Genomic DNA, 15,796 nt, shown 5'->3' with positions numbered 1-15,796 from the left:
AAGTTCTTAAGTCACTGGCATTTCTTTGTCCTGCAGCTCTGTTGCTGGGGTATGTATTTTCAAGGAATGCGTTATGATATTCTGTTGAATCGTAATTCATTCCGATCATAACTTCCCTAATAAGTGCATCACTTCCTGTTATGTGATTGTTGGTTTTTTTATGTACCCTCATGCTTGTTGTGTAGACTTGAGATGCTTGAAGTAGTGCTTCAAATGATTGGGTAGTATTGGGAGGCATCCCCATCTGGTTGAGGGGAAGGGTTCCTCCGCAGCCTCCTCAGTTCCTCCTCAATTAGCTACAGTAAAGGGTAGCAGGATTTATTTCCAGCTTGGCACTGCTTATATGCTTAAATTCCTGTGGTTGGTACAATGGAAAAGTTCAGGACATGATCAAGATGTCAGATGTTAGGGGGATTCCTAGTGCATCCCAAAAATTCCTCTTTGATTGCCAGCTCGTTTGACTTAATGTTGTGCTCGACGGAAGAAAAGATCATAGTGTTCCATTTTAGTTGACAATTGTTTCGTATGTGTTAAATGTGTGGTTTATATGATTTATTGGCTCGGTTACGTATTATGACCATGTATTTCGGCATGAAAGTTTGATATGGTTGCCTGGTAGCACTACAAGTGTTGGTTTTTTAAAACTGATTATAACATGCTGGTAGTGACAACAATTGTTGCAGCAGATATGAGAATCAATTAATGTTATACATATTTATATAATACAAATGTAATATTCTATAATTTATCCACTTTGTTTTGGTTTGAAATATGTTTATTTGATATGTTGAATTTGAATCTTACAGCTTATAGGTAAAAGTATCTTCAATCGAACCATTTTTTAATCCAATGGATTTATATACCAAGACTTCTCTATAAATGTGATCTACCACATGAAAGTTAGGCAATTAAACGTTTGTTTATGTTTCCCATTTCATTCAAGCAATGTTCCACTTATTGAAAGTTCTCGTCAGTGGAGTTTAAAGTTCTTCTATGCTTATTTTTTACTGCTGAAAAGTAAGATAAAGGATTATTCATGCCATTATTCCAGCTATCAAATGTGTGGTCTGTATTCTAATAAATTTTCTTTCTGTGAGGATATTGAAATCTTTCAAATGAAATGTAAATGATGTCCTTGTTGAATTTAGTACATCTTAAACAATTGGCTTCTTGAATTTGATGCCAATTGTAGGAAATCTTAAGAAACCCAGTAAACACAATATGCTGCAGATGCGCATCAGATGCGCTTCGCGGCAGCGCTGCAGCTGCGGCGAAGGCGCTGCTGCAGCGCGTCTAGCACTCCCAAACTTCCCTTTTTTGCGTGTCATAAGCGCTGCACAAGCATGTCATAAGCGCTGCACAAGCATGTCATAAGCGCTGCACAAGCATGTCATAAGTGCTGCACAAGCATGTCATAAGCGCTGCAGAAGCATGCCAGGAGCGCTGCGCTAATGTGCCACGATCGCTTCAAACGCATGTCCGAATCGCTGAAAATACATTCCTAATGTGCCACTACTATCGCCGCAAAAAAAGGTAGAACGCTGAACTTTAGGCATTTGTATGAAATTCTGCCGAAGCTCCACAGGGTCGTTTCAGATATCGTTGTACTCGTTGTACTAATGATCCATTGTTGTAGTCAAATAAACAATGAGTTGAACGATATCTGACGCGACTGTCGAGCTTCGGCAGAATTTATACAAATGCTTAACGTTCAGCATTCTACCATTTTTGCGCCGATAATAGCAATCTTCAAGTACTACTTAAGTATGTGAGGGGCAGCAAGAATTAATTGAAAACACAGGTTTGCAATAAATGATTTTATTAATGATTACTCTGTTTTAAGTATACATTAGAGTACTGATTAATGATAGACATAATACACGAAGACACTCACCCATAATGACACTGCATATTTTCGTTCCCATAAACTTTTTCTTCTTCATCCCCTCAACTCCAGACTTTCCGGTGAGGCAGAAGTGCTTCGCTGCTTCGTCAGTGAATACGAAATATAAAATTTTGTATACAGATGGTTGCTCCTCATCACCACAAATGCGAGCAAGTTGAGTAACCTGTAAAGAAAAATATTATGTAATCAATGGAATTCTGGTTGAAATTATCATAAAAGAATTAAACACAAATGATTGAGGCCTTACCAAATTATTGTGGAGAGATACATCCTCTGACAGTTCCCTCTCAAGCTCCTCTACATCATCCAAAGTTTTAAGAGGGAATTTCCGGTTGACGGAAATGCTCTCTTCATTCACTACAGGCTTGGACTTTAGCTCTTTCTTTAATTCTGTGAGCATGCTTAAAGCCATGCTCACCTTCCCATCTAATCTCCTGTATCTCTTTTCCCATATCTTCTCCTGAGCTTGCATGAACCCTAAAATTTTAAATGTGGAAAGGTTAGTTTACAAAGTGACCTTTATGTCAGTACTTATATAAATAAATACATGATAAAAATATTACCATACAACTCTTCTGCTGTTGCCGGCCGCTTAGTCTCTCTTTCTTTCCCACCAGGTGCTTGCGGGTTTAGTTGTTTTCCTGCTATGAGAAATGTCCATTAATTTTGACTCGTGTACTGCATAATACATCGTCGCGTCAGCCCATCTCGTTAGACAATCTTTTTAATATTTTACTAAAAAGTTTGGCTAACTAAAAAATTTTGAGCTGCGAACTTTTCTTGTGACATGCGTTACACATTTCCTATTTCACTATTAATGGAAACCTATATAATCAATATTTAAAAGCTTATATCCAATGGTTGCGAACATAACTACGACCACGTATGTAAACAAAAACACAAAGTCTTAAAATGTGTTTATATTCACCATGCTTGAATGCCAATTCTACCTAATTTCAAGGAGAATTGAATTTAAATTAACTAAAATTATACATTTTAAAAGAAGATGATAAATTCTTACCTAATAAGAATCCCCAAGGACGATCAACAGTTCCACAACGTTGGCCGCCATAGACTCAGTAAACTTCCCAAGCACCCTGGTAAACAATCGCGTAGCGGAGGATTGTTGCATTGTTGCACAAACTCGCATTAGCAGCGTTCCAGCAGCGTGCTGCAGGCATGCTTTGCGCATGCGCTGTTGATGCGCTGCAATTGCATGTTTCGCCAGCGCGCTGCGAAAGAGCGCTGCACAAGCGCTGTTACCGCGCTTCATTGAAACGGAAACGAACTTGCAGCTGTGAAACCCCTGTGCAGCGCTGCTGCAGCTATTCGTGTTTACTGGGAATGCTTGAAATTATAACTGCACATGTCAGAATCCACATCACAAACTGAAATTTAATGCACTGATGCCACTGCATGAAGGCACCACAAACACCGCTTACAGATTCATACATCCAAAAAAGGGGCAGCACATAGATAAATAAGAAAGCTGCCAAATACAAATGAACAGATATTGAATCTTGTACAATCTTAACAGTCCTCATTAAATAACTGAAGGTCATGGGTACGAGCCTCCTGTGGGTAGATTTCTCCCATCCTGGGCAAGTGTGTTTGTGTTTTCCATTATTGTTTGTTATATATGCTACATTTTAAAGGCTCAGGCAGTTTTTCATGTGTTTACCAGTAAAAAAAAATTGAATTTGCTCTTTTTAGGTTCACATACAAAATGCTACCCTTGCTGGAGGAGTTGCTGTTGGCACTGCTGCTGATATGATGGTTCAACCTTATGGTGCCCTCCTCATTGGTATGGCTGCTGGGACACTTTCCGTCTTTGGATATCACTTCCTTCAGGTTAGTTTGAGTCTTCGTCCTTTTAGAGTCCTTGCCATTGGAGGGTTGTCTGGGTTTAAAGAGCCTAATGCCTGTCAGTGGCAAAGCTGAAGGTAGGTATTCTAGCCCATTGACCTAATAAAAATAATATGTACTCTTTATTAGGATCTATGTTAAATTATAACCATATTGTAACCATAGTTTGCTATTTTTTTCTGTTATCAGTTCACTATTTTAATACTTTTTCCTAACTCATGAATTGGCCTCAGTTTTTTCTTCATTTTGTATCTCATTATCTGGTCCTTTTCCTGAGAGTAGGTTGCCGTCAAGAGATGAATCTCTTGATTCGCATTCATTCAGTGGTTAGCAAGCAAGGTAACCAATGGGCATTTGTACACTGTCCATCCTGTCATTTGGGAGAGTAATGGCCAATGAGGAGGGGGTGAAAGGGAGGGTTAATGGATAAATGAACAGGAGAGACGAGGAAGCAGGAATTTAAGGTAGAGGAAAGAGCTTTGAGCAAACTATTGGCATAGAATATTTAACTAGTTTTTCAGTTAGGGAAATATTTAGTAATCTATCATACGAATAGTCATTAACCTATCCATCTTCCTGGGGTACTGGCGAGAAATGGCTAGATGTTTTTCCCCCTATCCACCCTTTCTGCTCTGTGCATTCAGATTTAAGAAAAAGAAACTACAAAACACTGCCATCTCATGAAATGTACACCAGGCAAGGCAAAAAATATTCTGTGACTCTATCACTTGTGCATCTTGCGTTATTTTTCATGCCTGAAATGGCACTCTGGTAACACCATGCATTCAAACAGCATGAATTAGTGATTTACAAGCAAGAATTTTGCATCAAGAAATTATTAGTTGAAGACGAAATTAATGTCCAAGAGGTGAGATTACTTACAAGATGAAATGATGAGCATTATTGCCTGGATTTTAACACTACAACAGTCTTGCTGAGGAGCAGGCTTGGAGTCAGTTGCATGGCTTACATAAGTTGGCTTACAAAGGTGATGATTGGACTAATTATGCGGCATGGGCAGATTCCCATGCCTTTTAAATGAAAAATGCGCCAAATTTGATAGAAACAATAGTGTACAATAGGCTGGTGCGAAAAAACTCAAGTTACAAATTTCGTGTCGTAATAGCGCGGAAAAGTTGCGATACGTTAGTACAAGAAAAACAAAAAAAGAATTATTAAAATCGGACGTCATCTTCCGATCCCGCAAAGCACCTGAAAAAATGACGAAAATGAAAAAAAAATTTTTTTTTTTCGTTGTAAAAAAATGAAATAAAATTTATATCTTTTAATGCCACAGCAAAAAATTGTTACAAATAGCATAGGTTATTATTAATATATGCATATTTATGGTTTTAAACTGTTATTACCGATCGCACCAGATCATTAAAAATTTATAAATTTTGCAATTTTGCCGGTTTTTCAGAGTTGTGTAATAATTACTTAAGGTAATATTTTAGGCTAAAATACATGTTTGATTATGCAGCTCTTCCTTTGTTTATATATGATTTATTTATATTTAAACAATCCAGAACTCACCGCGGAGAGGTGGCTGCACTTTGAGTTCTCCCCACACCCTCCATCCATCCAACTAATGAGGGTCACTGCTATTTATAATATTAAAATTTTTTGTCCTTCTTTTAAATTTTAGCTTGTGTAAACTACTTTGCACTGCGATTTTGTGGTGAAGTCGGGCATAATGGACCTTGATTTGAATATAGCCCTAATAAATCCATCTCTGGATCGATAGCCACAAAGCTTAAGGGATGCCTCTGTTACCAATTTCACACACGGCTCCATTGCTTGCCTGTGATGTAGGAATTTATAATATCCCAATCTTGTTTATCACCAGATTCAATGAAGGAAGCTATTTCTTCATTAGCAATTATTCTCATAAGAAGAAGTGGAGTAGATAGTTTGACTACATTGGGTGCTTTCCATTCATGTGACTCACGAGTCGACTTGTGTCGACTCACGGAAACTGTTTAAAACTCTCCTATTCCTGTGCGTTACCGTTTGTTGACTTGTGTCACAACAGTCGGCGACACACACAGAATGGAACACGAAAACCGCGACCCAAGTCGACTTGTGTCAATGAATGGAAAGCACCTATTCCAGGCAATCAATTCTATACAGTCATTTATTTCGAAGTTCATGGCAGGAGTAATGAAGTTTACGATAGGTTTGCTTTTAGTTAAGTCTGTCTGGCCTTAAATACTCTTTTTAGCCCTAGCTCTCTAATGTGCCTTCTGTAATCAAAAACCATCGCCATCAATACTTTCTCTGCGTGGTCAAATTTAGAGTTCCATTCAATAACAGGGAAAACTACTTTCTTTTAATATTCAGGTATGTATCGAGAGGTTTCCATTGCTCTGTCCACACGAGTCATCGAGCATGTAAAATTGGTCCAGGATCATGGTTTGGTTAGTCATTTGGAAATTCAGCACTTGTGATTGCTTGTCTAATGTCAATAAGGTATCTTTTGTCCTTGCTCAAAATTTATCTATCAACTTGTAGAATTTCACATTGAATTGCTTGGAAATGCAGAATTGGAAGCTTTCCATTACCATTCAGATTAGTCCAATTGGCCCACTAAATGATTTTTGGCCACTTGATTCACCATCTAAATACTGAAAAATATAACAAAAGTAATTCAATGAAATGAAGTAAACCAACTGCCCACTGCAGCGAAGGTCCAATGTTTCCTACGAGCTTTCTAATAGTGCACCTTTCCATCTAATGTTGATGTTCGTGCCATCACAGCAAACTAACCCTAAGTACTCTAATGATACTCCTTGATCAGAGAGATAAGATAATATGGAGACCACTATATCTTTAGCAGACCCGGAGCTTGGAGAAACATGACTCAAATACACAAAATCCGGTTTTTTTATTAGAGACTGGTGATCCGCTTTAACTGTCCGGCAGTACTCTTTCAATTCAATCATTTCTATTACTATGGTATTGTATATCCTTCCGTCAAAGTATAGCCCGTGTAGCTCACCTAGATCAAGATGGATTTGCTGTATATCGCTAATAATATTTCTCTTTTCCCTTCTAATTCTACATCAGTCAATGAACTTAGAAGTATATTCTTCAGTTATAACACCATTGTCTACAAATACACTTGATGCTATAGCAGCAGCTGCACGGTGAGATACCCCGTAATGATCACAATGAAAAGCTGTAGTTTATAAATTTACCCTAATTTGCCATGGTGATTTATATGTTTTTGGGTGTACTAGGCATGTGATCTTCCTGGTCAACAAATTTCTCCTTGATTGTTGAACTTTGCGTTGCGTCATTTAAAACCTCAACATCTTCACTTTCGGTTTCAATAGGGTTAACATGCTGCCTTTTTAAGGTGCAATTTTGCCTTACAATTCTAGTGGCCAGTTTTATGGTCATTTTGATCTAAAGGACTATTTAAAACTTCGCAAAAATTATCCTCAAGTAATTATTACAAAACTCTGAAAAACCGGCAAAATTGCAAAATTTATACATTTTTAATGATCTGGTGTGATCGGTAATAACAGTTTAAAACCATAAATATGCATATATTAATAATAAACGATGCTATTTGTAACCATTTTTTGCTGTTGCGTTAAAATATATTAATTTTATTTCATTTTTTTACAACGAAAAAAAAAAACATTTTTTTTCATTTTCGTCATTTTTTCAGGTGCTTTGCGGGATCGGAAGATGACGTCCGATTTTAATAATTCTTTTTTTGTTTTTCTTGTACTAACGTATCGCAACTTTTCCGCGCTATTACGACACGAAATTTGTAACTTGAGTTTTTTCGCACCACCCTAGTGTACAATGCAGTGAAAAAATGGTGGCATGGGATCCAAGTGATTTATCTTCAAAGTTGCTGTCTCATCCAAATTAAATAAGACGAGAAAATATTTTAAAGGTCCTTGATGTGCTTTAATGAAGCACATTTCAGAGGTCCTTCTCAAGATGGTAAGATGTGCAATTTCTTGCTTTCTGTTGTGAGGGAGGTATCTAAGGAAGGACCAATCACCTTGCTGGAAACATCGTCGCCGTTTTCTCTTCCGGAAGATTCTCTTCCATGTCTGGCTGAGTTTAACGCTGTCAACTTGGTTAAAATTCTGAGGGCATTTCTCAATTTCAATAGCCTCCTGAATTAGTCATCTATGATAAAATTTTTCTTGGGCTAACACCTGCGTTTCGTCGATTAAAATTTGATGCCCGTCTTCCGAGTAAGCATGCTCAGCTACAGCCGACTTCTCTGTGTCACGATGTAATATCGCCCGTTTTTGTTCTTTAATATGGGAAGTCACAGAACGCCCTGTCTGCCCGATGTAAGACTTTCAACATGAGCACGGGATTCTATACACACCTTCCACAATGAGGGGATGGAGTCGGTCCTTAGCAGAAGGGAACAAGTCGCTCATCACCTTTAATGCTTTGTGCTTGTCATGATGCCTGCTTTCCTCAGCACAGGAGAAATTCTCTCCGATGTTTCCGCGACGTATGGCATAGGCCACTGGCTTGTTGTTTTCCCTTCCCTCCACGCAGTCTTGTGGTGGGTGTTTTTCCAGAATTCTTGGAGGGCGATGGATGAAGGCTTCCAAATATCCATTCTGTCTGAAGATTTCCTTCACGCGATCCTCTTCTTTCTTCAGAGCGCAACCGTCAGAAACCACCCTGGCCCAATGAAGGAGTGTTTTTATGACCGATGCTTTCTGTTGTGGATGATGGTGGGAGTACGCGTGGAAGTAACGGTCCATGTGTGTTGCTTTCCTGTGGACAGCGTGTCTCAGGGATCTGCTTATGCCTCTGCACCAGTACGTCTAAAAAAGGCAATTCTCCATTCACCTCTATCTCCATGGTGAATTGGATGTATGGGTGGATGCTGTTGAGATGACCGGCGAAATCTTTTAGCGTATCTTTTCCATGTGGCCATACGACAAATATATTGTCAACATATCTAATCCAACAAGATGGTCTAAGTTTGCTAGAGGCCAAGGCGTCTTCATCAAAATGCTCCATGTGTAAGTTGGCGACAACGGCTGAGAGGGGGCTCCCCTCTCAGCCGTCCTCAGCTGTCCAGAATATAGCTGCTCCATCTAGGAGGTTTGTCCAGGATTACGAGCAAATAACACACAAAAAATACCAGTAAATTATCTTAGATACATTCACTCCCACATACACTCAATTTTTCACGCTCGCAAACATACTTTCATTCTCTCATATCTCAATAAAATGACGTGAAAATATCATCATTTGAATATTTACTTTGCTGGAAACATCGAAGAGTATTTCCAATGCACGAAGCTAATTAAAAATGAGCTTTTATTCAGCCAACTCCGTCATTAACTTGCAACAAAGTTAGTGGGGAAAAGCTTTCAATAACGTAGTATTCATTTACATTGGCACACAATATGAGAGAACGAGAAAATGCAGCTTAATAAAATCTTTGCAAAATACAACACATTAACCCAGTCGCCAGAAACATGTAAACAAGTACGCAATTAATATCGTGTGTCAACTTTTTCTTCACTTTTTCGCAGCATTCATTGCCACACTCAAAATTTCAATGCCTTTACATGGGTACTAAATACCCAATTCTTTTCCGCAAGAAAGATTTCTGCTCGAACTTCATTTTCTTTTAATTCCACAAATGGAATTGTCCAAACTTAAGGATACAATTTTTAAATAGTTGAAAGTCGGATTTGGGGTGTGTATGCTGTGTAACAAGATGTATCGTACAGAGTGAGCGCAACCACTTCCATCGCTAGAACTGCAAATTGTCACGTTGATTGGTGACTTGGGATTTATAAGCGATTTTTCTACAGAAATAAATGAAAATTCCCTCGAGGAATGATAAAAATGGGTCACTTTGTTTTGTTTAGCACGTAAAAAACTTGATAACTATTCGATATTTTTTCTGCCATTGGGTATACAAGCGAATATCTACCTCATTGTGCTCGCATTCGAAAATTAATGTAATCACTTGAAATACGGTTATCACTTACATAAGTACGGATTTACGTAAGCCGAGACGTACATAACTCGGGGGATGCCTGTATATTGAACTCCTTTTTTACAGTTCTAACGTGCATTTTGCAATTCGCCAACTTCCGTACTGGAGAACACACTCCTAGCAGTATCATATATTTTACTGTAGTGTTATAGTCGCTCTAAATGCTGATATGTTTCATTTTTATTGGTGTGGATTTTGAACGCAAGTATGTAATGGGAAGTAATACGATTTAAATTACAACTATACCTTTCATAAATACAAGACCCTGGTGATCAAGGTAATGTGCTAGTGTGTAAATTGAAATAGAATGCATGGCATTGAATATTTTGTTTTGTGTGGCCAATAAAATTGTGGTATAGTCTTTTAAATAGAATGCAAGTGAAAATATTATACTTTTAATATTGATATTGTAACCGGCGCCGTTTGCCCGATTACATTTGGATGTGGGAGATGGGAGTGCGACAGTAAAGGAAGGCCGTTTTTTTTGTTAGAGATATGTTCCCCCCCTCCCCAAAAAAGAACAGAAGAAAATTCCCACCCCACCAAGTCAAGAAGAGAATTCACTAAAAAGGTTTATAAAGTTCCCTCGCACAATTAGAGATGATGACAGTACTACCCCCTATTACAGTGTGAACTTCAGTGCAACATTTATTTTGTTGCTTTATATTTCCATCCCCCCCCTTTTCTTTTTTCGTTTCTTTTTTATTTGTTCCCTTTTCTTGTGGTTTTCGTATGGGTTATGAATGTGAAAAACATGTAACGTGATTTTTTTTTTGGTCTAGGTTAAGGACTTAAATTTTTCTGTTGTGGATATTTGAGAGGCTGCAGCCTAGTGAATTATGCGTTATATTTCATTGAAATCCAAGGAAAAGAAGTTAATTGTTCCTTTTGTTATCGACTTGATAGTATTTTTAAATGATCATATTTAAAAACTTATTAAATTTATGTTGAGTGAACTACACAGTCGAACGGCTTTCTTTATCCGAACGCTCCTTTCTCAGGTCTCGTCACCCCTAAATTTTCCCCTCCTTCCCTTTCCCAAACCCCATTCCCTCGCCCGAGGTGCATGGGATATCCCCGCTACACCTCTGCCCTCCCCTTTTGCCCTCCAATTCCCCTTTCCCTAATGTGCCCCGAAGGCTGGTCGCCGATCACCCGAGTAATAGAGGGAAGACGGGCGACACGACATCACGAGGGGTTACATCATATTTATACAATTCGTTATCCATCTACCTAATTTTCACAAATAAGTCTTTCGTGGATAGTAGAATAGCTGCATGAAAGTAACTGATATCTCCTACAGAAGTTGCCTCAGGGAATCCACTCACCAGCTTTTTCTTTTCCACATTCACTTGCTCGTTAATCACATCCTCAAAGTTCATTCCTCCAACTTTTGATTTTGCTTATTTATTGAGCTCAGAATTCTGAGTGTATTCACCTTGTGGGTGCTGCTAGTATTAACACATTGCGTACTGGGGTATTTAAATTCCTAGGAACGCCGATTTGGAGATATGTGCCTATTAGGGCGTAATGCCTTTGGTTTAAATATGGTTAAAAAGCTAATGTTTAGACTAACTTTACCTAATCAAACGCTATGATGCATCAATTCATTATGAATAACGAACAACAACTGAAAACGTACTAACAAATACGTAATGTAAGCTTTAAAATTGTTTAGGTTGACGTGCCTTAATGACGAGAATCTTCGTCATCCGTGTGGAACATTCGGGAAAAAAATGACAAGAATTCTCGCCATCCGTACGCAACGTGTTAATACATCTCTTTTGTCCGTCACTCAGGTCCTTTCCATGTGATGTTGCATAGAAATGCTATTTAGCATCGACTCGGAAATTCTCTTATTGATGCAATATAGTGGGTTTCTTATAGAGCCACAAAGCCATCAGAAAAGTGGAATCTTTTAGTTTTATTGTGTACCCAATTAGAAGGAAAAGTTATCAGTTTCCCTTGAACTATGTGCTTTACTATAATAAATAATACCCCAACTGAAAAGTGTGACTTCATCGAAGGTATTTCTGCCGTAGCACGTTAATACCGTATTTCTCCGAACATAGTCCCCCTCTGAATATAGTCCCCCCCCCCCCTAATTTTGAGGCTTCAGTTTCGGGAAAAGTAAAAAAATGCGTTTGAATATAGTCCCCCCCTTTACTTTATCACAGGTATTTTTGGAAAAAAAGGGGGGACTATATTCAGACATATACGGTAGATGCTTACAAATGGATGGGGCACTTGTACGTTATCTTGGTTTAAAAAGGCAAATTCTCATAAATATCGACATTGGTAAAGGAAATCATAATTTCAGTATGAGGACAAAATTGTTGAAGGAAAAGGGAGCCCACTGATGAGATCCATAGAGCCATATAATAATGTTCTCCAAGAGAGCTGGGCACCGCTGTTGCAGGAGGCCAGTGTTGTGCCTTCATCAAAATTTTTTTCCTTGCTTAAATAAATATTAACCTCACTATATTTTTTAACTTGTAGACTAATGTTGTAACTAAAACATGAGTGTAAAAATATGAGAAAAATTGAAGGATTGTCAAAAATCTGTTTTAAATTTTGAATTTGTTGTAAACTAGTTCAATTGTAAATGATGTTTCGTTTATCTTCCTTTATTATAGCCGTTCCTGTTGTCTAAAATAAACCTGCATGATACCTGTGGTGTTCATAATCTCCATGGGATGCCTGGTGTGATGGCTGGCCTTGTTGGAGCTATAATGGCTGGGATTGCATCCGAAACTGATTACAGCTACAGGTAGGTAGCTTATCAATTCACTATTTGTAATTTTTCTCTACATGCACTGCGGCAGTGATGTTTATTTTTCCCAAACTAATTACAGATTGCCTAACTAATTACTGTTGCTTTGCAATAGAATGATCGAGGATGGTCCATTGACTTCATGTTTTTCTTTTGTGAGACAATTCATAATCATCTGATTTACTAAGCTGAGTTTTTTACTGTTAATGTTTTGAAACAAATAATACTCCAATACTCCCTCAGAATGCCATCGCTTTATTCTATTTGTGTTTCTTCGAAGAGTAAACTCAGTTATATTGCAGCTAGCATCTATATCTACAGTCCGGCCACCGATTGTTGTCCAATGACAGGCAAAAAGGTCTTGTTCAGGGTAAGGGGGTAGGTTGCCAGGCCAGATCGGGAATTGCCCATGTCACATGTAAACAAAAGTCTTCAGTGAAGAAAGGAGCTGGAAAAGATGACAAGTGTGAAGGGCCAATGGAGAATCGCAGTCTTCAATCGGTGCTGCTGCAGGGTTCTCCACCCCTCCTTTTTGCTATCATTGGTAGACACTGAGTCGTTGATAGACAACAAAACTTCAGAGCAAGCACCAGTTTATTAATTACCATTAATTAGAACTCACAAAATATTTGCGTGGCTGAGAACGTGAGTAGACTGGGAAAGGTATGGGTAAACAAATTACCTATCTAGGTAGTAGTGGCGTAGCCACTGGGGGGTTTTCCGGGGTACAGCCTTTATTACTTTATTTTAATTAATATTCATACAAAATTACTGTTTTTTTGGTCTTGAAAGTCACGTTTTTAGCATCAAAAATCCCAAAATTTTCTGGGGGAGGACCACTTTGCCCTGCGGTGTTTTCCGTACACCCCAGAAGGGACCTGAAATCTCCAGTAATCCCTCACCATTTCAAAATCCTGGCTAAGCTTCTGGTTGGCAGTAACATTTTTCTCTCTTTTTCTAGTTTGTACCTTCAGTTCCCAGCACGTGCTCCTCCAGCTAATTCCTCCGAGTACACTGAAATTTTCCAAGCCCTGAATTCAGTGCAACCTGGAGACAACAGGAGTGCCCAGGCCCAAGCAGGATATCAGTTGTTGGCCCTAGGATGCACCATGGTCATTGCTATTGTCGCAGGCTTGGTCATGGGTATGTATGTCACTTCCATAAATATATCAACATTGTGTTAGAATAATGTATTTAGTCCTTAGATACTGTAAGGAACTTTAATCATAATAATAATATTTATTAATGGGCAGAAAGGGTTTACAAACTGTAAAATAGGCCAATATAGTAATGTAAAAGAGTGACTTTAAAATATTGAGATATCATAAGTGGAAGTGTTCATTTTTTGTGAGCCGAGCCTGCTGTTAAAAGTTAGAAAATTTGATGTCGAATGCTCATTAAAAGGAGTATGTCTTTTTAAAAACTGTATTTAAAATATTGAGGTCTACTTTCCTGAGATAAATATAATTATAGTCATTTAAACATATGCATTTCTAATTTCCCAAGCCCTAGATAATGCAAGAATAATGTACAATAGACTCTCTTTAATATGAAGTTCGAGGGACCAAAAAACTGGAGGTTCATAATGATTAAGTTCGTGAGAACAATTCTTTTAGGAGTCATTGCAAAAAAAAACATACCTTGACAAAATTACATGTCTCTTCAATCTCCCATACATGTAGTCATGCTGCAGAATAGCTTTAGAGTCATGTGTATTACCTACGCGACTAAATTATGCGCAGATTCCATTCCGAGACCTTGTTCGTAAATTGATAAACCTATGCAAGGCATCAATAAGTTTTGTTATCCGGCAGAATGCAACACTACATTACAATTTTGTATAAACTCACGATTGTGATGAACTGATCTAGCTGGAGCAGAAAAAAATTTGCTGTCCACAGGTAGGATGAACAGGCAAAACGCTGAACAGTTCCCGACTTCACAACGGATTAATTGATACTTTGTTCAATCTGTGCCCAAAATACAAGTTCCTCTACGCTGCACTGTATCGCATTGGCCTACTCCAAAAGAGCCAAATTTGAAATTTTAGGCACACTTGAATTTTTCGAATGTTCGTATCTTTGAAAGTTCATAAATCAAATGTTCATTAGAAGAGGACTTAGGCCAATTTAGGAGCGGTAATGAGTGGGTCATCATGATTCCACAGGAATGAAGCATAATACATATTTGATGTTGTGTGGATATTGAAGTATCTCCTATTAAAGAAAGAACCATAATTGATGCTCTTGAGCACAGTAAACGAGGAGAAATTAAATTTAGCACAGTTATATCCACCTTGTTGAAATAGTTTCATATGACGAAGGATTTACACAAATAATAGAGATTATCTTGGAATCGCATGATGTGAAAAAGCACGTTTATTAAGCACAACCACCATAACACAAGAACTGTACTGGAAGTGCAAAAAAAATTGACACTCTCATAAACCAAAGAGGAACAAAAACCGTACAGAAAAAATACATCTTATAGGCAATTTAAATTCACAACACACCTAAATGCCATTGCTTATCTGTGGAACTTTGTGGTAAATTTCTATTTGTAACTGCCGGGACTGGAACTGAGGTTCATAATTTTGCTACAACAACAATTTTGTAATAATGTTTCTTTCACTATAGATTCCATTAGCCTTTCATTGGGACCAACGATTTTCTTTGTAAAAACAAGAACTTTGTAATAAGGTTTTTCATATTAACAAGAGTCTGTTGTACTTCACTAGTGTTTGGGTAACTTTGGATGATTTTGTATGACATATAATGCTTTGTTTCCTCTGAATAGGGCTATTAATAAGTCATCCTTGTTTGGGTGCTCCCCAAGAGTCAAAGTTTCTGTACCGAGATGAAGTGTTTTGGTCGGTGCCTCTTGCAACAAATGATGCAATTGATGGCATTATTTCCCCAGAAAATCATGCTATTAATGCTCCTCCTCTCTTCCGAAGAACTATCTCTGACATTTCTACAACAATGGCATCTTGAAATCTCCTAACTGGTATTCTGTGACCTAATATTTTACCCACCAATGTGTTTTCTAGCACCCTTCACATTTTTTTCTTTTATGTACTTGCATTGTGTGTGAGCATGTAGCATGAGTGAAAATATGAGTATGTATTTATATCTTGTATTTACGGCATCTACTTGTGCATTTAATATGTTTTAAGTGGTCTCATGGGAGATATTTTGAAAGAAGCCTTTTTCGTTTAAATTTAAACTCGAGAGTAAGTCAG

The 15,796-nt window shown here is 38.0% G+C and overlaps 1 protein-coding gene across 6 annotated transcripts in view; it reads left to right on the top strand.

The window, feature by feature from the left end:
- LOC124154080 (ammonium transporter Rh type A) overlaps positions 1-15,796 on the top strand; it is a 168,042-nt gene that overhangs the window by 144,085 nt on the left and 8,161 nt on the right. For all 6 annotated transcript variants that reach the window (XM_046527586.1, XM_046527585.1, XM_046527587.1 and 3 more), the window contains 3 exons: positions 3,620-3,757; positions 12,419-12,552; positions 13,517-13,698. In XM_046527586.1, coding sequence (XP_046383542.1) covers positions 3,620-3,757; positions 12,419-12,552; positions 13,517-13,698 — 454 coding nt within the window. The remainder of the gene's footprint in view (positions 1-3,619; positions 3,758-12,418; positions 12,553-13,516; positions 13,699-15,796) is intronic.

The sequence above is a fragment of the Ischnura elegans genome, chromosome 2, assembly GCF_921293095.1.
Source record: "Ischnura elegans chromosome 2, ioIscEleg1.1, whole genome shotgun sequence".
Classification (NCBI taxonomy): Eukaryota; Metazoa; Arthropoda; class Insecta; order Odonata; family Coenagrionidae; genus Ischnura; species Ischnura elegans.
This window is presented reverse-complemented; position numbering and strand designations above follow the sequence as displayed.